Genomic DNA, 22,383 nt, shown 5'->3' on the forward strand with positions numbered 1-22,383 from the left:
AATAAACACTTTAAAAGCACCTGGTAATTCTTCTACATGACAAGTAATTTGGAACCACTTACAGAAAAATTGTAAAAGAATCTCCAGTTTTCCAACCATCTTCTCAATTTCCCATGTATTTATGCAGGAACATCAGAAAACAAGAAATGTTCAGGTTTGATGATACTAAGATACATTTACTGAAACCTCACTCAGTTCTAGGCACTATTTTAAGCACTATGCACACACATATGTATTTATTTACGTATATACGTCACTGTGCTGTGACGACCATCCTATGAAAAAGACCTTATTATTACTCTGCTTTTACAGAGGAGGAAGCTGGTAGTTAACTTGCCCAAGATCACACAGCTATTAAATTACAGAATTAGGAACTGAACCTGAGGAACCTGTTTCCTGAACTAACACTTTCAAGTGCTAGACTAAATTGAATTTATCGAGAGTTTTTCAAGAGAAGTTTAGTCGGCAGGGGTGGGGGAAAGCTGTTTTAATTTTGGCATTGGGCTTCCCTGGTGGCTCAGTGGTAAAGAATCTGCCTGCCAATGCAGGAGACGTGGGTTTGATCTGGGAAGATCCCACATGCCAAAGAGCAGCTAAGCCTGTGTGCCAGAACTATTGAGCCTGTGCTCTCGCGCTCAGGAGCCCAAGAGCCACGACTACTGAAGGCTGAGTTCCTGAAAGCCCGTGCTCTACAGCAAGAGGAGCCACGGCAAGGAGAAGCCTGAGCACCACAACTAGAGAGTGGCCCTTGCTTGCCACACCTGGAGAAAAGCCACGAGGCAACACAGACACAGCACAACCGAAGTAAATAAATAAGGAACAGTGAACTGTGGGACATTCTGAAAGACATGGCAAATGGATGGAGAAACAGTGGAAACAGTGTCAGACTTTATTTTTGGGGGCTCCAAAATCACTGCCGACGGTGACTGCAGCCATGAAATTAAAAGACACTTGCTCCTTGGGAGGAGAGTTATGACCAACCTAGACAGCATATTAAAAAGCAGAGACGTTATCTTGCAAACAAAGGTCCGTCTAGTCAAGGCTATGGTTTTTCCAGTAGTCAGGTATGGATATGAGAGTTGGACTATAAAGAAAGCTGAGCGCCAAAGAATTGATGGTTTTGAACTGTGGTGTTGGAGAAGACTCTTGAGAGTCCTTTGGACTGCAAGGAGATCAAACCAGTCCATCCTAAAGGAAATCAGTCCTGAATATTCATTGGAAGGAACGATGCTAAAGCTGAAACTCCAATACTTTGGCCACCTGATGTGAAGAACTGACTCATTTGAAAAGACCCTGATGCTGGGAAAGATTGAAGACAGGAAGAGAAGAGGACGACAGAGGATGAGATGGTTGGATGGCATCACTGACTCAATGGACATGAGTTTGAGTAAATTCCGGGAGGTGATGGACAGGGAGGCCTGGCATGCTGCAGTCCATGGGGTCCCAAAGAGTTGGACATGACTGAGCAACTGAACTGAACTGAAATAAAAGTTATTTTTTAAATTGTTGTTATTATAAGTTTTCAGAGAAAGCAATGGCACCCCACTCCAGTACTCTTGCCTGGAAAATCCCATGGATGGAGGAGCCTGGTAGGCTGCAGTCCGTGGGGTCGCTAAGAGTCAGACACGACTAGGTGAATTCACTTTCACTTTCATGCATCGGAGAAGGAAATGGCAACCCATTCCAGTGTTCTTGCCTGGAGAATCCCAGGGACGGGGGAGCCTGGTGGGCTGCCGTCTATGGGGTCACACGGAGTCAGGCACGACTGAAGCGACTTAGCAGCAGCAGCATTAGAAGTTTTATATTTTTCAGTTTAGTATTGTCTTCATTCTGATTGTCTGTGTGGTAGTAGTGGTGAATTAGAGAATAATGCATGTTTGCTGTTGTTCTTGTTCAGTCACCCGGTCGTGTCAGACTCTGTGGCCCCGTGGACTGCAGTACGCCAGGCCTCCCCGTCCCTCACCATTTCCTGGAGTTTGCCCAAGTTCATGTTCATTGCGTCGGTGATGCCGTCCAGCCATCTCAGCCTCTGATGCCCTCTTTTCCTTCTGCCCTCAATCTTTCCCAGCATCAGGGACTTTTCCAGTGAGTCGTCCGTTCACATCAGATAACCAACATACTCTAGCTTCAGCTTCAGCATCAGTCCTTCCAGGGAATATTCAGGGTTGATCTCCCTTAAGATTGACTGGTTTGACCTCCTTACTGTCCAAGGAACTTTCAGCTAATTCATGTAATTCATGTTCACAAGTCCCTAAAAGATAGCTCTGCAACCATCTACTCATATGTATTTTGATCCTTACTGATGTAATGCCAACACAATCTATCATATAAAGTACTTTGCATTTTTCTTATTTTCTTTCAATAGTTGTAGAGAACATGGCCACTGAACTTGCAAAGAGGCACAAATGATAGCTTGGCCTCTATCTGGAATGTTCTTTCCCCAAATGTTTGCCTGATTTGCTGTGTTACTTCCTGCAAGCTCTGCTCGAGTGTCGCCTCTGTAGAGAATGTTCCCTGTCTACACTTTCGTATGGTGCCCAATCATTTTTTTATCCTCTTATTGTCCTTTTTATTTTTTTCTTCCTGGTACCAATAGCCACCTGACCTTATTCATTCATTCACTGGTTTGTTCATTGAGTCATTTTCCCCTCCTTCTTGAATGCAAGCTCTATACCATCTACTGTTGGGTTGGCCAAAAAGTTCATTTGGCTTTCCCCCAAGAAGCCGAACGAAATTTTCGGCCAACCCAATACATCCTCAGTGCCAAGTTCTCGACAAGTTTTAGCTGAATCAATCAATTAAATTTACTGACTCCCATGTTCAGTATAGTATACTGTTACTTTTTCAGAGAAACAGAATGTGCTTATTAAGGGTCAGTACAGTGTAGTTGAAAATTCAGTATCATGAGACCTAGGTTCTAGTCCTAGTTCCACCACGAATCTGAAGCCATTTAATCCAATCTCTCTGAACTTCAGTTGGCTGTCTTTTAAGATGGAATAACAGAATCTAGGAAATGGGGTGGCCATGTGAGATTAGGGGTGGGAGAGTGCTGAAATTCATGACATCTCAGGTACACATTGATATTTATTGTGTATTTTACGTGTGTACATTTATGACAAAATGGAAAAAATCTGAAGTAATAAAGAGGAGTCCTTAATACAGATTCTACTTCTGTTTGTTTTAGTGGTGTGACCTTTGGCAAATTACTGCCTCTGTCTGGATTTATACTTACATTTGATACAGGTTTGATTAGATACTCTCCAGTTCCTTTTCAATACTAAGATGTTATTTCTAGATATGAGATCAATATTTTAAGACCTAGTTTTAAATACAATTGTTTCAATAATAATTTTCAACAAACTATCGTGTGTAATTTGTGAAGCATGCGCTCATAAATTTAGAAGTAATTACATCAATACATTTCAAACCATAGTATTAGAATTGACCCCCAAGTAACACTTGCTTTACTATGTAGAGTACACAGAAAACACAGGAAAATTCTACATCAAATAGAAATAAGCAGTGAATGCAAGAAAGTTTGCAATCTTGAATTTAGTTGTGCTTTTTTAAAAGAAGAATTTGATCACTCACGCATGTAAAGTTTTATAAATAACAATCCCCTAATGGACATATCGGAGAAGGCAATGGCACACCACTTCAGTACGCTTGCCTGGAAAATCCCATGGACGGAGGAGCCTGGAAGGCTGCAGTCCATGGGGTTGCTGAGGGTCAGACACGACTGAGCGACTTCACTTTCACTTTTCACTTTCATGCATTGGAGAAGGAAACTCACTCCAGGGTTCTTGCCTGGAGAATCCCAGGGACGGTGGAGCCTGGTGGGCTGCCGTCTATGGGGTTGCACACAGTCGGACACGACTGAAGTGACTTAGCAGCAGCAGCAGCAATGGACATATACACACTGCTATATTTAAAATGGTTAACCAATAAACTCCTTCGTGGAATTCTGCTCAAAGTTATGTGGCAGTCAGGATGAGAAGGGTGTTTGGGGGAGAATGGATACATGTATATATATGGCCGAGTGCCTTCACTGTTCATCTGAAATGAGCCCAATATTGCTAATAGGCGATACCCCTATACAAAATTTAAAGTTAAAAAAACACACACACACACAAAACCAACCTGTAAAACTGTCCCATTGTTAGCCACACATCAAATCAAAATGCTGCATGATTTTCTTATTCAGAGCTGAGACTACTGGTGTTCCCAGAAGTAGAAAGTAATGTACAAATTCACACAGTCTGTTGTATTTGATTTTTCACTCATTGCCTTGATAAGATGCACTGAAAAATGAAGGTAGTTTCTTTTACTTACGTTTGTTCCTGGCCCCAACTTTTCCCCAGGAAGATTAAAAAACAAAGTATGCCCCACAGGCCCATGCTGGAGGCAGTGGTAAACCATCGATATGACCTTCCTGAAGTTACTCTCCTTTTTAAAGAAACCGAGATTGAAGAACTTGGGTAAGTTGGTTTACTGGTTAATTATTAATGTCAAGAAGAGGGACTTCTGAGCAGGAAAAGTAAAATTGGAATGGAAACACTCTTTAATGCCCAGGTATAAAAGTAGAAGATTTTTATGGGAAGATATTTTATACAGATTTACACCTAGAGAATTTATTTTGATTAATACAAATAAAGGAGTCTAACATAAAAGTTAGACTGCAATGAATGCCTCAAAGTTAAAAATCAGTAAGTTGACTGTCTTTTGTCTCTTGACCAGGCAATTGCTCTGAAAGTTTTATCATGAGAGCATGCCTCTGGAGACGTTCTGATGGAGACCCACCGGGATTCAGTTTCACATGAAGGTGATTTTAGAATGGGCCTGGTTTAGAAGGGCTTGTGAGCTATCTTTCTAGAGAAGACTTGAATGGTAGCGTCATTGGCGTTGGAAATGGCAGAAGAAGACAGATCTGCAAAGGAATAAGTCCTTGGTCCGTTCAGTTCAGTTCAGTCAGTTCAGTTGCTCAGTCATGTCCGACTCTTTGCGAGCCCATGGACTGCAGCATGCCAGGCCTCCCTGTCCATCTGTCCCAGTCTAGAAAAGAAGCTGAATGTTAGGTGGAGAAAAGATTGTGACTGGCAATGAAAATATTCTGCTGAGGATGCTGTATCATTTTCTACAAAATATATGATGAATCAAATACTTGTTTTTAGCAGGGAATGGATATCCTCAATATCTATTAATTCAGACACCACAAATTCAAAATTTGCATTCATTCAGGCACAGAATATCTTTCTTTTCTAAAAAATAAACTTATGCTATACTTTTCAATGAGGTTTTAATCATTTTCATATAAGAGCTTAAAGAAAACAAAGCTTCCTATGATATGAGTCTTGTACTTAATTTAGAAAAAAAATTTTAAGATTTCTATGACGCTGGAAAGTGAAAGTGTTAGTTGCTCAGTCGTGACCGACTCTTCGAGACCCCATGGACTGTAGTCCACCAGGCTCCTCTGTCCATGGAATTTTCCAGGCAAGAAAACTGGAGTGGGTAGCAATTCCCTTCTCCAGGGGAACTTCCTGACCCAGGGATCAAACCGGGGTCTTCCACATTGCAGGCCGACTCTTTACTGTCTGAGCCACCGGGAAGCCTTATGATGCTTGCTAGAAAGTTTTTATTTACTACTTTCCTTCTACTAGCACTGATGTCCAGCTTACTATGTAATAAGTACTCTATTTCAAAGTAGTGAAACAGATTTCTCTAAACAGTTTTCTATAATTCATATGCTTTATGTTCACATTGGTGACCCTTCTTTTGAATTAATAAGGTTCTATTTCACCAACACTTTGTACTGAATTCACTGGGAAAAGGTGCACAAAGGAGAATCTGATGCACAAAGTTCACTACCAGCGTCTCTGACATAGATCACTGAAATGGCGAAGACCTGCCACTAGTGTCTGACCTCGGAGAAGGAAACGGCAACCCACTCTGGTATTCTTGCCTGAAGAATCCCATGGACGGAGACGCCATGGGGTTGCAAGAGTCGGACACGACTTAAGAGACTAAACCACCACCATTATCTGACCTATTTGTTTCAGAAGGAAATCTGTAAAATAATTAAACTGGGTTGCGAAAGATGGGGCAAGTTAAAACAAACAAAATACTTTTGCCATCATTTTCGGGAAAAGATCTTCAGGAGAAAGCAAGAACATTCAAATGACCATAGATATATCTGAAGTGAAGGAAATTTATTTGCTTGTATTATGGAGTCAATATTGATCAGTGATATTAGTCACTTACCATTGGCATGTTTCTCTGGTAGAAAACATTTAAAAAACAGTGGATTTCACAGGTTCTCAATAGAACTAGAATTCAACTGCTTACAGATTTCCAATTGCCTTCAACTAAAATGTTTTCATATGCCTTACAAACATGGCTCAAAGATGGATTCTTCTTTACATTTTAAAATGTTGACCTCTGGAGGAGTCCTTGGTTTTTATACAGATGTGTGGATGGTGCTCAGTCGTGTCCAACTTGTTGAGACCCTGTGACTATAGCCCGCCAGGCTTCCCTGTCCCTGGGATTTTCCTGGCAAGAATACTGGAGTGGGTTGCCATTTTCCACTTCAGGGGATCTTTCTGACCCAGGGATCAAACCCACATCTCTTGCACTGGCCGGCAGATTTTTCACCACTGCACCACCTGGGCTTCCTTTTTATGTACAGATAATCCATCTCTAAAGAGGAGAAACCAGGTCTGGCAGGAACTTTGGTGGTCTCTTGACCTTCCTGCTAATGCTACCTCAATTTGACCCTCAGATGGACCCGACATGACCTCACTTAGCTCACAAGGCCTCTCTTAATCTGAGTCTTGCTTGATTCTCCAGCCTCTATGCACCTCTTCTTCACTGCAGCCAAGTAGCTGAATTACTTATTCTCTGAAGTCACCATGACATGAAAGTGCTCCTAGCAGGGTAGTAAACAGTCAGTCAAGTACTATTACTATTATGCTTAACCTATTTATACCTTCACTTAGGTATCTCTTCCATGGCAACCCACTCCAGTACTCTTGACTGGAGAATCCCATGGACAGAGAAGCCTGGTAGGCTACAGTCCACGGGGTCGCAAAGAGTCGGACACGACTTCGCGACTTCACTTTCACTTTCAGAAACGAGGGTTAAATACGGGTCACTGCTACTGGCCCTGCAGGATGCAGCTCACTCGGAATCCACATACGTGCTTGCCCGAAACACCAGTGAGGAGAGGAATCTTGGGGTATACACCACAGCTAGCTGTGGAACCTTATGAGTAAATGCCTCTCATTGGTTACTTGCCTGCCAAAATATTTAAACAAATTTGAAAAGACATTTAGCTACAAAAAGTTTATTGAAAAGAGTCTTACAGGGAAGTCCAATGTGGGAACTAGTTAGAATGGAGGTGCGCCAGGCGAGTAGAAGGCATGGCCCTGCTCTCTGCTCAGGGGCACTCCCAGACGGCCCTAGGAGGCTCCATGGGAACCCGAGGGTCCCTGGACACTTGGTTTAAAAACACTCTTCCAAGTGTTCCTGTTTCACTTGGCCCATTCCTTATTTCCCCAGTCTCTTAATAAATCCCCACAACCACCTTGAAATTAGTTTTCAGTTGATCAGGCCAAAGGAGAAACCAGCATCTCTCTCCTTGAGTCCAAGATTCACTGCTTAGCTGTGTCGTGAAATTCCTCTCTCAAGTGACCTGGGCTATCAACATCACACCCTCTAAAACCCCCTTTTTTTTCTCAATCTTGTACGTCTATCCCACATCCAAGACTCTGATATCCCAACATTGAATCAGGAATTCACCCCAGCCTGCAGGAAACTTTATTAGAGGGTAACAGGAAAATAAACACTCTTGGTTTATATCCCAGAAAACTTTCACACATTTGCCTCAAACACTAGTATAGGAATGCACTATTATTTGCAATAGTAAAATCTTGGGAGCAGCCTAAAGCAACGTTAACAATGATAAATGTATGACTGTGTATTCATACCATGCGATGCAGTGTTGGCTGGGATGGCACAAAACGCATAATAACATTTATACTTACACAAACATAAGAACATACAGGGGCTTTCCAGGTGGCTCAGTGGTGAAGAATCTGCTTGCCAATGCAGGAAACGCAGGAGACGTGAGTTCAACCCCTGATTCTAGAAGGTCCCCTGGAGGAGGAAATGGAAACCCACTCCAGTATTCTTGCTTGGAAAATTTCATGGACAGAGGAGCCTGGTGGGCTACAGTCCATAAGGTCACAAAGAGTCGAATATGACTGAGCAATTGAGCATGCATGCATGCATGCAATGACATACACGTATGTGTGAAATGCGTGTATGCTAAGTTGCTTTAGTCGTGTCTGACTCTCTGTGACCCCATGGACTGTGGCCCTCCAGGCTCCTCTGTCCATGGGATTCTCCAGGCAAGAATACTGGAGTGGGTTGCCATGCCCTCTTCCAGGGATCTTCCCGACCCGGGGATTGAACCTGCGTCTCTTAGTCTCCTGCATTGGCAGGCGGGTTCTTTACTGCTAGTGCCACTTGGGAAGTGAAAGGTAAATACTAAATCGGAATAGTTGTTATGTCTGTGAAGGGAAGGAGAAATTTGTGGTAGGAAAGAAGTATATGCTTCCACTGCATCTATTACCTTTTCTTTTAAAGGAACTTCTGAAGCCAGTATGGCAATATCTTACAAATAATTCAGTAAAGTTTAGTGGTAGTTTTACGGGTGTATAGGTGAGTCGCTGTATTTTTCTAAACATTTTAAATATTTCATTGAGAAAGAAGTATGGCCTGCAGTGAGGCAGGCTTGAATTCAAACCCTGGCTCTGTCTGATTAGCTATGTGATTTATCTATAAAATCAAAACAGTAAAACCCCATAGTGCTGATGGGAGAATGAAATATGTATAAAGCTCTTAGCACACAGCATGAACCTGAAAATAGTCTCTATTATTTACTACTAGTGTAAGATACAGTCATGATCTTCTACTTTAAAAATATATATATATATGTGTGTGTATAGGATCACACCAATCTGTCTTTAAATACAGTTCTACCCTCTGACAGCAGCCAGTCAGAACTGGCTATCAGGATGAAAAATCTCTTTATCATTGGGCCCAGCAGAATTTTGCCCCCACTTCCTTTCTGGTTTGTTCATTTGCTGTCAAGTAAAGATCTGAGATTAGATGACTGAACTCTTGAAGTCCAAATAACTGCTACTTCCTGAGAGTCTGACATTCTGACTTAGTGAGTGAAAGAGCACAAAAAGTCCCCAACAGAACAGAAACTTTTTTAGAAGATTTAGAATTTTTTCCTCTTGTTTATGGCGTTGATTGCCATTAGCAGATTACATATACCCTCTTCCTTTTATCTCATAAGCTGTAAAAGATCTACACTTGGAAAGATCCTCCTGTCTCTGTATCAAAGATATTGGCTGAAGCGTTTTTCTTACTGCCCAGGAATAGGTCTAGTGATTAAGAAGAAAACTTATAAATGTTAATTTGCAATTTCAAGAAGGGCTACAAACTCCACTGCATTTTACCAGGTGCTATATGAAATTCAGACATGGAGAATACGCTTTGAACTTTAAAGAGATCATCCAAAAAATGACAACACAATAGATACCAATTATTAACTCCATGTCACAGGTGTTGTAATAATTAACTTACATAAACTGTTTCTAATCTTCACAACCACTCTGAAAGGTACTGTGACCTCAGCTGACCCATGAGTAGACAGTGATTCCCCAGAGAAACACAGTGATTCGCCTCAAGGAACACATCTCGTAACTTGCAGAGATGGGGATTTGACTGTGTTGGGATCAGTGGGGAAAAGAAGAGAGACAGCAAGCCCTGCTGAAGTCTGTCTTTCTCTTTGACCCGGTCTTCAGCCACCTGGGCTTCCCAGATGGCGATAGGATCTGGAAGATCCCCTGGAGGAGGGCATGGCAACCCACTCCAGTATTCTTGCCTGGAGAATCCCCTGGACAGAGGAGCCTGGTGGGCCATGGTCCATAGGGTTGCAAAGAGTGAGGCGTGACAGAAGTGACTTAGCACACACACCAACTTTTTTGTCTGGGATTGAGTCTCTGTTTTATAGACTCTTTAAGGATTTGTAGCCTACTCCATTGGGAGAAGGCGATGGCACCCCACTCCAGTACTCCTGCCTGGAAAATCCCATGGACGGAGGAGCCTGGTAGGCTGCAGTCCATGGGGTCGCACAGAGTCAGACACGACTGAGCGACTTAGCAGCAGCAGCAGAGCCTACTCCACGCATTTGATTCTCATTTAGATACCACTGTACATTCTAGGTGAGGGTTCAAAAGTACGAGTGGGGAAGAGATGTGACCTAAGTGAAGCACTGCTCCGGGTCTCCCTCATAGGGCGTCAGGTGGAGACTGGCTGGAGGGGCAGCCAGGCAGATGACGTACCGGGGAGATTAGTAGCAGAGGCTAAGAAGGAAGAATCAAGAGCAGCGAGATGAGCCATGTCAGAGGAAGTTTAAATCCAAGGGGGGATGATTTAGTGTTTAAGTTCCCAAATGGTAACTGAAGAAAGATAAAGAAGAAAGCTGTTGCTCAAACTATTTTTGTACATCTCCAGAGTGGTGGAGTGAAATAACACTCGGGTTCCTAACTCAGTAACAGAATAGGGGAGGATTTCTGAGGACAGAATGTAGAGGAAGTGGAAAGTAATAAGGCCCAAAGAGAAAATCAATCATTCTGTTTGTGATAGAATGCAGTTAAGCACGTTTCTTCAGAGGAAACGAAAAGAGACAAAAGAAGGTGCCCACTCTCCATGTGTGTCTCAGTTTTACAACCTCACTGAAGCTAATTTTTCTATATGTTAGACCTTGTGAAGAATGAAGCTCAGGCCATTAACCTCTTGTTGGCTGCACCGTCACACAGTTGTTTCAGATAATATACTTCTTGTTCAACATGAGTTCTCTTATCTAATTCTAGTGCCTGTAATGCACTGGTACTCATCCACTCATCCAGTGGCTAGACGTGGTAGCCAGTCTCCAGGATGGCCCCAGTGTCCCTGCCTCCCTGGTATTCATGGCCTTGGGTGACCCCCTCCCGCTCTGAATCAGGGTCGGCTCATCTGGCCAATAGCATACAGCAAATGTAGAGGTGTGTGGCTTCAGAGGAGTCATGGAAGACGTCGCCTTTCCCACCTGGCTGTCTCTGGGACTGCCTGCTCTGGGGGAGGCCAGCCACAATGTAGTAAAGACACTCAAGAAGCCTGTGGAGAGGCCCATGTGGAAAGGAACTGAGGCCTCCTGCCTCACGCAAGTGAGTCCCTGTGGAGACAAATCCCTGGCCCTAGTCATGCCTTTCAGTGACCACAGCCCCAGCTACAACTTGATTGTGAACTCTTGAGAAAACATGAACCCAAAACAAAATTATGCAGCAAAGCCATTTCTACTGAGCAATTGCCCATTGGTGGTGGTGAATACAGGCACTTTCATGAGACTTGCATCTTTAGAAAAACAGCTGTTACAGAGGACAAGTTAACTATTGCTATGTTATCAATTACCCCAAAATTTAGGGGCTTAAAGTAAACAATTATCTTCACAGTTTTATTGGGCAAGAATTCAGGAATGGCTTGGCTGGATAATTTTGGCTTAGGTTCTCTCTTGAGTTTGCAGTCAAGCTGTTAGCTGAGGCTGCGGTCTCTGAAAGGCTTGGCTGTGGCTGGAGGATTTCCCTGTGCGGTGGCTCACTCTCTCGACTCTGAGCAGGAGGCCCCAATTCCTTTCCATACGGGGCCTAAACTACTATATATAAAATAAATAAGCAACAAAGATATACCATTTAGTGCAAGGAATTATACCCATTATCTGGTAATAACCTAAAATAGAGTAAAATTTTCGAAAATACTGAATCACTATGCTGTACACCTGAAATTAACACAATATTATAAATCAACTATTCTTGTTGCTGTTTGGTCATACTTCAGTTAAAAAGAAAAAAATCTTTTATTTCCAAGTGCACTTTCAGTTCTTAACTATGGGCTCAGAGGCCTGCTTAAAGGCGCCCTCTGCTGGTAGTAACTTAATAGCACCCCAAGAAGGCTGGAATAACAAGAGCTGAGGGTCAGAGCTAATCCGTGACATCTTTCCGAGGTAAATTCTAGCTTCTCATTTTATGTCTCTTCTGAGAGCTAGGCTCTACAGTTCCTGGAAATAAGAACACCTGCCCTGCATTCTTCACGGGAATGCTTAAAGGTGATATCCCTGAGCAATGAAAAGTCATATAAACATTTAAGGAGCTCATATGTCCATTCTCTCTAGCATCGTATCTCTCCTGCTTTACCAACTCCTTTCTTTCAGCAAACATACAAAAGTCTCCATTAATAGGAAAAAGGCAAATATCAAAAAGCTTTTTGATGGATTCCCCCCCAATAACTTGGAAAGGTTTAGTCTGCCCCCCCCCCCCCACAACTTTGTATAATTTTCGTTTCCCTCATTTATCCATAGACCCCTTCAGAATGTTTTCTGGATATCTCCATGGAAGTTATATAAGAAATAAATAGAATGAGCAGCGGCAGAGGTCTCTTGATAATGGTTGGCATGGTTTGGCATTATTTCATTTTACAGATAAAGAAACTGATGCTCAGAAAGGGTTAAAAGAATGGCAGGAAGGCAAGAAGGAAGAAAGGCAGGGCTGCCCAGAATCACACAGAAAGGAGCAGTCAAGGCCATCTGTAAAAGTGGAAGGCCCCAGGGCAAGGCAAAAAATGTAGAGCTGCTTATCCATTAAGCAAGGATAGTGCTATTAAACGTTTTAAAATACAAAGCCTTTCTTCCGTGGTGTCTCCCTTACCTTGCCAGGTGCACCTGCCGCACAAAACCACCTCAGCTGCCTCAGTTTACCTCCTGACTGTGTGCACTCTGTCAACACCCAGGCCTTTGCTTCCTGATAAACAAGAAGAGCCTGAAAGGAAGGGGAGCTACTGAGTACCCCGTCTTTCCCTGTCCTTCTATGTCAGCATATTTCATGTAAGTGTTTGGCTAATAACAACAGAACAAGAAAGACTGTGATGAAGCGCCTCAGCCATTTGCGTTTCTTCGAATGCCACTGTCATCTTTCTGGATTCAAACCGCGTTCTGGTTCCTGTGGGAGATGTGGCCTCCAGGGGCTGTCAGCACCCCCCGACTGCATCACAGACATGACTCCTCACTGTGCACTCACTTTGAGTCTCATGAAACCTCTGCACACTGTGGGCCCACTGAGCACTATGGATGCTCCGCAGGAAGGGGGTCCAAGCGGTGACGGGCACCTGTATCACACACATCTTCGGTAACTCAAATGCATTCTCCGTTGTCCCGTCAGACTTTACTTATAAAACACAAGTTCAGAAACACCCCTGGTGGTCCAGTGGTTAAGAATCTGCCGTCCAGTGCAGGGGACAGAGACTTGATCCCTGATTGGGGAACTTAGATTCCTGTATATGGCAACTAAGCCCCTGCATGACAACCAGAGAAGCCTGTGTGCGGCAAGGAAAAAGAAACCAAACCAAAACAACAACAAAAAACAAGTTCAAAAGATAAAATTATTAATAATTTCAAGACAGGAACAACAGAGCCCCAAACTTAGTGTGGGGCCCTGCAGAGTGCCAGGCCCTGCTCCGCTGCATAAGCTTCAGGCCCACAGAGCCAGTTCTGGAGCAGCTAAGCCAGGAAGGAACTCACATGTGACCCCAAGGGCAAGTCTCAGCACATCACACAGAGGCCTCCTCGAACAACACAGGGCAGGCACCGGCAGAGTGACAGAGACCGCCAAGACGATGAGAAAGGTTTAGGAGGCTACATAATAGGCAACGCTGAACTGCTGGTCTTGCCTGCAGGAAGGTTAGAGGAGTTCCGAAGATACAGAAGGACTGAGGACTAGGATAACGGAACAGCTAAAATTAGGATGAGGGTTGGGACAGTAGGGGTGAAGGGATTAAAATCCAGAGGAGAGGGATGAGGTGGTGTTTGGAAGGAGATGGTGGTTAGAAAGACAGAGCAGTCTCATTACTCACAGTGGATGTAGATTGTCAGGGTTATGACCTGAAGGTAGGTCAGCTCCCAAGGGTGGGACAGACAATGTCCTAAACTCTTGATGCTTAGGGAGCACTCCTTTTAGCAGGCGGTATCTATAGGGTCCTCTCCAAAAGGGACAAGAGCAGAGAGGCAGCCAGTATCAGGAGTCCGACGAAATGATGTTACAAGAGCTAGGGCAGTCCTGGGCTGTGTTCCTCAGGAGGCCAGGCATACAGGTAGGATCAGCGACAAGGCCGAGGCCAGAGAAGAGTCAAGTGTAGGCAGAGTCCCCATAAGGAAACAGACGAAGAGGGAGAGACACTGTCTGTAGGTCAGGGTTTTTGTTGTGGATGATGAGGAAGTCTGGGGTATAAAGGGTGGTGATGGTTCCATAACATTTTGTGAATGTGAATGCCATCGAGTTGTGTACTTGTGCATAATTAAAATGGTAAACATTATGTTATGTATATTTTGCCATAGTTAAAAAAAAAAACCTCTAGGTAAAAAAAAAAGAAATAGAATAGGGTATTAAGTTTACCAGACCAGGGAGGAGCCAGCTATCCAAATATTAGAATTAAGTTACATATACCATAGGGTATATATATGGGGTGAGGGCTGTTAAAAACTTTTTTCTCCTCTTTCAGAGGAGGAGGCAAAGCAGGTTGAGATGGACACCTCGGCAGCCTCTGCCCTTCCCTGGGCAGGTTTCCTCGTCTCAGCAGCTACGGCACCAGGTCCTGGAGACAGACTCCGGGGCTGAGACCACGAGGGTTGGGCAAGGTTGAGGGTGAACTCTGCCCTGTGAGGAGGGCCCCTCCCATGGAGCCCAGGCCTAGGCCACGGCTAAGGGGCACCTCAAGAAGCTGCAAGGTCCTGATTTAGGTAGGGAATTACCTCTCAAAATTCCCTCAGCGCCCTAGGAACTCAAACCCCCAGGGCCACGTGGAATCTAGCGTCAAGTGTGCTCGGCAAGAAGGTCTGCGTTGGCACCCCAGCCCTCCTGCCTCCTTTTACGAGTCAGCTTCTCCATCCTCGTAACTGGCAGAGTGCATCCAGCCATCCCTAGCTTGGAGAAGAGAGCTGCGTGGAGACGGAGGGGATGGTGGGGGATGAGGTGCTTGGATGGTGTAGAGGGGAGGTTGGGTTTGCTTTAGGGATGGGAAGAGATAAACAGTGGCTCAATCGGACGGAAGTGGTTGGCAGCTGGGATGAGCTCTAAAGGAAGAAGGAAAGGGAAAAGAGGTACCAGGTGGAGGTTTAGGGGCTTCTACAGTCTTTCATTCCACAAGTGCTTACTGAATGCCTAAAATGTGCCAGACACTGAGCCAGGCGTGAAGTAGCCATGGGGAACCAGAGAAGGAGCTTGGGTCGAGCACTGAAGATTGATCATCAAATAAGCAGTTATACCAACCTGTGATGAGTATTATGACGGGGAAACAAGGTGAAGAAAAATGAATTTATGTTAATTAGAATTAGGTGCTGCTATATATAACAGACAACTAAAATAACTATTGCTTAAGTGAAATACTCAATTATTTATTTCCCACATAATAGAAAGCCAAGGCTGGAATGGCAGATCCACATGCCATCAAAAGCAGGGGCTGTTAAAATTTTGTTCCACCATGCTAGCTTCCATCCTCAATGTTACCTCGTGATCCAAGTTGGCTGCTGGAGCTCCAACAATTGTTTCTGAGTTGAGGGCTATAAAAAAAAAAGAAGCCAATAAAAAAAGAGAGAGAGACTCATACAATTTACATTTCCTTGGAGACCTGGGACTTGGCTGTACTCAAATCCAAGGGAAACGGGGCAGCAATGCAGCTATCTAAAATTCAGGTTTTGATAATAAGGAGCAAAGAAAGAATTAATGCTGGTTAGTAGCAGTCTCTGACACAGCATTTTCATCTTTTGCCTTTGCTATTCAGGAATATTGAGGATGGGATGCTCAGATCTATGAAAGATTATTATTTTGGGAAATATAGAGAATTCCCTTCTAGCAGAAGGCAGAGTTAATAAAGAAATATACTTAAATATTTCAGTTTAAGACCTTGATTTTAAGAGGAAAAAAGTGAAAATTTCTGCCAATATGCACTAAACAAATTAGCCTTTAGATGAAGTACTAGAGTGGGGTGCCATTGCCTTCTCCAGATGAAGTATTTAGAAGAACGTAATTTATGAAACATTTATTTTGTCATCCTCTACATTTGTATTTAAAAATTCATTTTTGTCCAAGTTGTTTTCACATCCATAAACTTATTTGGGTTTTTATGACTCTCAGCATGGTGGCTACAATAAAAGTTGAATTCAGAGAGGTCGAGTGACTTGCTCAGGACCACACAGCCAAATATGAGAGATTGCTAAGCTAGAATCCAAATCATGCATTTATTCGACAGATATGTAGTGTGTGCCCAGTGCTGAGGAAGTGAACACAGTCACCACTCTCAGGCAGCGTCAGAATGTAGGCTCAGGAATCAGGCTGCGCTGGGTCCTGACTCTATTAGCTGTTTGATCTCAGGCAAATTACCTCATCACTTTGTGCCTCAGATTCCTTATCTATGAAGGGGGAACAGATAAGCCACCTGCTTCATAGGGCTGTGGCAAGAATTAGATAGATTAGTTCTGATAGAAAGTTCAGGACAGAATCTGACCTTAAGTAAGTCCCCTGTTAGACATTATTAGTGAGAGAGGCAGACATTAGGTAAACAAGCATCACTTTAAATGTGTTATGATAAACTTGAGATAAATAATTCACAGGAAAGTAACAGCTCTATCAGAGCTTGGGCTTGGGGCCCATGCAAGTTTTGCTTAGAAAATGGCTGTAAGTGGTGCTCTGAGAAAACAAACTGGTGTTAACTACGTGAGCATTCTAGACTAGAATTTGGGATTTTAATTCCTGTATTACATATTCATTTTTAACACACTGAGATTGTTTAATTAATTTTTATTGGAGTATAGTTGCTTTTAAACGTGTTAGTTTCTGCTGTACAGCAAAGCGAATCAGTGATACACATACATCCCCTCTTTTTTGGACTTCCTTCCCATCGAGGCCGCCACCCGGCGCTGAGCCGAGCTCCCCGTGCTGCGAAGCGGCTCTCATCAGTTACCTGTTTTACTCATAGCAGTGCACACAAGGCAGCCTGTCTCCCAGTCCATCACACGCCCCCTGCCCTGCACTGCAATTCGTAGCACAATTAATTTAAGGCCAGTTTGTTGGTCCAGAGCATTTGGAACCTTTTTTCTTTCTCTTTTTTTTTAGTAAAAAGAGCACGGTCCTGGAAATCAAAAGACCAAGGTTCTCGTTTTAGCCATGCCATCAACTCACTGATGATTTTATCTGCCAACCTTCCTATTTTTACAGAGGGGCCGCCTTCCACTCCTGGCTCCAACACTAGCGTTTCTGTAGTTTCTGTACTGAGGTGAAATTCACTAACAGAAAATTAACCATTTCACAGTGAACAATTCAGTGACATTTAGTACACTGACAATGCTCTGCAACCTCCACGTTTATCTACTTCCAAACTATTTTCATTGCTTTGAAATAAAGCCTCCCACCCAGTAAGCAGACATTTTCCCATCCAGTAAGCAGACATTTCCCCACCCAGTAAGCAGACATTCCACATACGCCTAGTCCATCCCCACCACCGGCAACCGCCAGCCTCTTAGAGTTGCTGTCGATTTACGGAAGGCAGACGTTTCTCGCCTCCCGTCCTTCTCAACAGAAATACGAACTGACCCTCTCCAGAACCTCCACTGAGCTTCCGTGGTGGAACGTGAGTCACACACAGTCCGAGTCTTTCGTGTCTCCCCTCCCGCTCCCCACCCCCGGTGCGCGGGGCAGCCTGCACTCGGTGCAGTGAGCCACGTGCGGGGCTTTCGCCATCAGGCTTCCCAGCCGTTGGTTCTCCTGCCACACTTACCTACTCACTCAAGCTCCCGGAGTTTTGGTGCTGGAGATTGGCCCTTTTCATGGACTCTCGTAACACTGTTGTTTTTGGCCGGGAAATCATCTGTGTACACCTGCAACCGCAGTGCATCAGCCGTGTACAGCCCTGCGAGGGGCGGCGGGGCACAGAGGTGTGCCGTGGCGCTCCCAGAGTGCTTGCCCTTCTCTAAAATTCTTATATGTTCTTTATTTGGAGGAGAAGAAAAACACGAATTGAGTTTCCTTTTTTCTCTCTCTTCCTGAAAGTTCTACTTAGTGACTTTTTTCCCCCCTCATCAATTAATATATTGAGAGTCTGCCAAGGGCCAGCCCGCATACTGGCCAAAGCAGTTAAGTGGTGAACAGGACAAGCAAAATCTTCCCTCTAGTCTGAAACACCTAAACAAACATATAAGATTTCAGAAGAGTATTATGATTACCTGTAAAGTTAAAAAAACTTTTTGTTACAGAAAAGTTCAAGCCTATATAAAAAGTAGAGAGAATGGTCTACTACCCGGCTTCTGTAATTATCAACTCATGGTGTGTTTTTTTCCCTCTATTCCCACCTCATCTAGCACTCCCTGAATTATTCTGAAGCAAATCGCAGCAGCATATTATTTTATTTATAAACATTTCCATTTATTTATGTCTCTAAAACAATAACTTCCTTTTTAAAAACCCCACCCTCAAAAACAATGGTTATTTTTTTAATCTCATCAAATATATAGTCAGAGTTTATAGTTATACCAATATTCATGAACTTATAAAAACAAACAACAAAGAAAGCAGAAAAGAACATGGAGTCACTTCCATTAGCTCTGGAGTAATTTACATTGAGGCTCTATGGTAGAAACATATACCCACAACATACGGGCTTCCCTCCTGTCTCTGACGGTAAAGAATCTGTCTGCAATGCAGGGGACCTCGGTTCAATCCCAGGGTTGGGAAGATCTGCTGGAGGAGGGCTCGGCAACCCACTGCAGTATTCTTGCCTGGAAAATCCCCGTGGACAGAGGAGCCTGCTGGGCTACAGTCCATGGTGTCACAAAGGGCTGGATGTGACTGAGCGACTTAACACAACACAGCACACCCACCACACGTAGCTGGAGGACTGAATGTTGCTGCGCTCATAATGACTGGTAAGGGAAAGGGAGCAGTGTATCCCACTGATTCGTATGCACTTTCCCCCTAGCACTTTAAAGGTTTTGCTACCACATAAGAGCAGCTGAACACAAAGTACATGAACCAGCTGGATGCAGCAAACAGATGAGAAAGACAGCACTATGACATTTTCCTCTCGGTTCAGTCTGGCCCGGCTCGCCCAGATGTCCGTGCACTTCATCGTCTTCATAACTCAGCCACCTCAGCCCTACTCACGTCACTTCCTGTCAAGCTGCCTTTGCTATTTTTCTTTGTGGTACAGTACTGTGCTCACTTTTTTGTTTTTAGTGATGAACTTAATATCCTCTTAACTTTATCAGATTGTTGCTCTTGTGTTGCTGCTGTTGGTGTTCTGGTTACCCAGTTGCCTAGATATTTTTTAACAGTCTGTCCCAATCCTGTTTTTCAATGTAGCAAAAAAGTCATTAATTATTATGGAACCCATTTATTGGGTGAAAATATTGACTTGTGAAAAATCAAATAAATTTTCTTTAAAAATAATTTTACAAATGGTATGGGTGTGTACTGTTACCCATAACTTGGGGGAGAACTCAGTAATGAGACTTGTTTTTAATCCCCTACCTCAACCCCCCAGCAAATCAGAAAGATTTTAGGAAAGCTGGAACTTGAAATCATTGCTCACAACATGATGGCTGGCCTGTAAAAACTTTAAATGAACAAAGTATGTCCACATACATAGATATTTCCTTTTATTCTAGGTTTGGATGAGAGTCTAAAATATATCATTGCCAAAGTCCTGGTTGAACTGTTGATAAAACAACAAACGTGATGAACAAACTGCCCCCTGATTCAGTGTGTCCCTCTAGCTGCTTACCTTTATTTGAAACACCAACAGCTTGAATTTCCCAGGTAGTTAGAAAATCAGGTAGTATCAACTCTAGCTGATGCCTGATGGAAAATAAAATATTTCAAAGCCATCAAACATAGGTGATTCTTGATTAACTTGGAATCAATTTAACATGCTCTCCTATGAATTAGAATATTTGTGCTTTTCCCATATGGGGTCTTTAGGCAAACCACAGACAAAGCTAAATCAGTGGCGACAGGTGGGAATGAAGTAAGAAAAGAACAGAGGCTGACAAGGTCCTCTTACATATCAGACCAACCACCTGAATATCTATTAGGTTGAGCCACTTGAAAGTGCTGTGTGTGTAGGTCAAAACTGTTTAGATGAGGCAGATACATATGGTTTGCCACAGACTGAATGCCCACCCCCAAATTCATACATTGAAATTTAATTCCCTAAGTGCTGTTACTTGGAGGTGTGGTCTTTGGGAGGTGATTAGGTCATGAGGGTAAAACTCTCATGAATGAGATTAGTGCCCTTAGAAAAAAGACCCCTGGGAATTCCCTTGTCCCTCTGCCATGAGGGGCTGGAATGAAAGACAGCCGTGCATGAACCAGAAAGCAGTCTCTCGTCAGACACTGGATTTGCTGGTAACTTGACCTTGGACTTCCCAGGCTCCATGACTGATAGAAGAGGATCTCTGTTGTCTGTAAGCCACAGTCTGTGGTATGCTCGTATAGCAGCCCGAGTGAACTGGTTCAGCCTAGACTATAGGCCCTCTTTTTGTTTTCATTGCCATACATTGAAAGGACTGTGGTAAATTAGCAAATAAAAATTAAATTACATTCAGTGACCCCTACTAAGAAAAGTAGAGTACACAAAAGAGCTGAAACAAAAGGAATTTTCCTAACACCAGAGTCCATTGGTTAGTTATCTTTTCCAAGGACATTTCCTAAGTGTCTATCATGTGCATAGTGCAGTCCGAGGACCGAGTATGGGAATAAGTAATAGAGGGTCTGCCTTGAAGGAATTCACTCAATAAAAGGAGAGAAATAGGTAAACAAGCACGTTATCACAGAGGGTAATAAGGGCTTCAATATTAGCATGTACAGACTGTAATGAGAATGCAGAGAAGTATTTAATTCTTTGGGGCCACTTTTGGAGAGCTCAATGTCTGAGCTGGGTTGTTAAATGTGAAATGCAGATCGCCAGGGGCGAGGTGGGGGTTGATTAAGAAAGAGGACTTCAAGGAAAGAGTATGAAGACTGCAAAGAGCAGGTACTGATGATACAGAAAGTGCACAGTAGGGGGATGGTGGTGAGGGTTGCTGGCAGATAAGCTGGAGCTGTAAGCAAGAGCACTGCGGAGGGTGTCTTAATCTGCAGAGGCTCTGCATGGTAGGTCAAGGAGACGTGGTTTTAGACGGGGAAATGGCATAAAGGAGGCTGTTGTGCATCAGACAGGTCATGATAACTGAACAGAAACTGACTGCTTCCCAAGGCCTACAGATCACCAGCATTTCACAGTGTGTGTTTATTATGTGAGGAAAATAACACCTCCTTTTATGTGTTAGATAAGTAGCTTTGGAGTATTTACAGTACTTTAATACATACCAAAATGGATGATATATTGTTAGAGTGTTTATTACAAACCAGTTGTCTAGAAAGACTCAAATAATTATGTAGAAATGCAAAGCCCAGACCACCCTAAACTACTTGCTTAGTAAAAGTTTAAGGTGAGTAAAGTTGTTATTATTGTTTAGTTGCTAAGTCGTGTCCACTATTTTGTGGCCCCATAAACTGTAGCCAGCCAGGCTCCTCTGTTCGTTCGATTTTCCAAGTAAGAATCCTGGCGTGGGGATCTTCTGGACCCAGGGGTCAAACTTGGGTCTCCTGCATCGGCAGGTGGATTCTTTACCACTGAGCCACCAGGGAAGCCAAGTGAATTAGTACTCTTCTGCAAAGATCATTAATTCTTCTAAGTGCTGAGGGAAAAAACCAACTCAATGATCAACCGAATTAACTGTGACCAAATGTCAGTGCTCTCCTTAATTACCAGGGAATCCTTGGAAGACTGACAGACCATTTATCTGTCAGGCTCGGATAATTAAAATTTCTTAAGGCAATTAAAAGTAAAGTTTTAGAATACCTTTGAGGAACATGATATACTTTCCATAACCAATTTTCCAAGCAAATTCTGCTTGCAATTCTTATGTATGTGTTCGATACATCTAAATTAGAAATATAAAAAGATAGGGTAACATAATATACAATAGAGTGATTTGTTAAAGTACGTCATTCAACTTTTAATTAAAAATTTTAAGGAATTTTACCAAACATTTAATTTTTGTTATATCTAAACAGAAAAACAAAATTTTTGATTTAAAGTGTCTAAAATATATTAAGTATAAAAATCAAGGAGCAGAATGGTAATAACCCATGCTGCTGCTGCTGCTAAGTCGCTTCAGTCGTGTCTGACTCTGTG

General features: G+C 43.1%; 1 protein-coding gene and 2 long non-coding RNA genes across 4 annotated transcripts in view; 1 reads left to right on the forward strand and 2 right to left on the reverse strand.

The window, feature by feature from the left end:
* The window catches only part of C5 (complement C5), a 117,044-nt gene extending 112,589 nt beyond the window's left edge, over positions 1-4,455 (reverse strand). The window contains exon 1 of the mRNA XM_027550679.1: positions 4,333-4,455. Within this exon, the coding sequence (XP_027406480.1) occupies positions 4,333-4,397 (65 nt within the window). The 5' untranslated portion in view covers positions 4,398-4,455. The remainder of the gene's footprint in view (positions 1-4,332) is intronic.
* On the forward strand, positions 4,391-13,407 carry LOC113897736. Its single transcript, XR_003512416.1, has 3 exons — positions 4,391-4,478; positions 4,738-4,822; positions 12,818-13,407. It is a non-coding gene; the product is annotated as an uncharacterized LOC113897736 (long non-coding RNA).
* A 2,119-nt stretch (positions 13,408-15,526) lies between these two features.
* The window catches only part of LOC113897737, a 33,672-nt gene continuing 26,815 nt past the window's right edge, over positions 15,527-22,383 (reverse strand). The window contains exons 4-7 of one of the 2 annotated variants that reach the window (XR_003512418.1): positions 19,927-20,000; positions 17,926-18,135; positions 17,113-17,280; positions 15,527-15,712 (exon numbers count right to left, since the gene is read on the reverse strand). This is a non-coding gene — a long non-coding RNA (uncharacterized LOC113897737). The remainder of the gene's footprint in view (positions 15,713-17,112; positions 17,281-17,925; positions 18,136-19,926; positions 20,001-22,383) is intronic. The other variant, XR_003512417.1, reaches the window with a different exon arrangement.

Source organism: Bos indicus x Bos taurus, chromosome 8 (genome assembly GCF_003369695.1).
Source record: "Bos indicus x Bos taurus breed Angus x Brahman F1 hybrid chromosome 8, Bos_hybrid_MaternalHap_v2.0, whole genome shotgun sequence".
Lineage (NCBI taxonomy): Eukaryota > Metazoa > Chordata > Mammalia > Artiodactyla > Bovidae > Bos > Bos indicus x Bos taurus.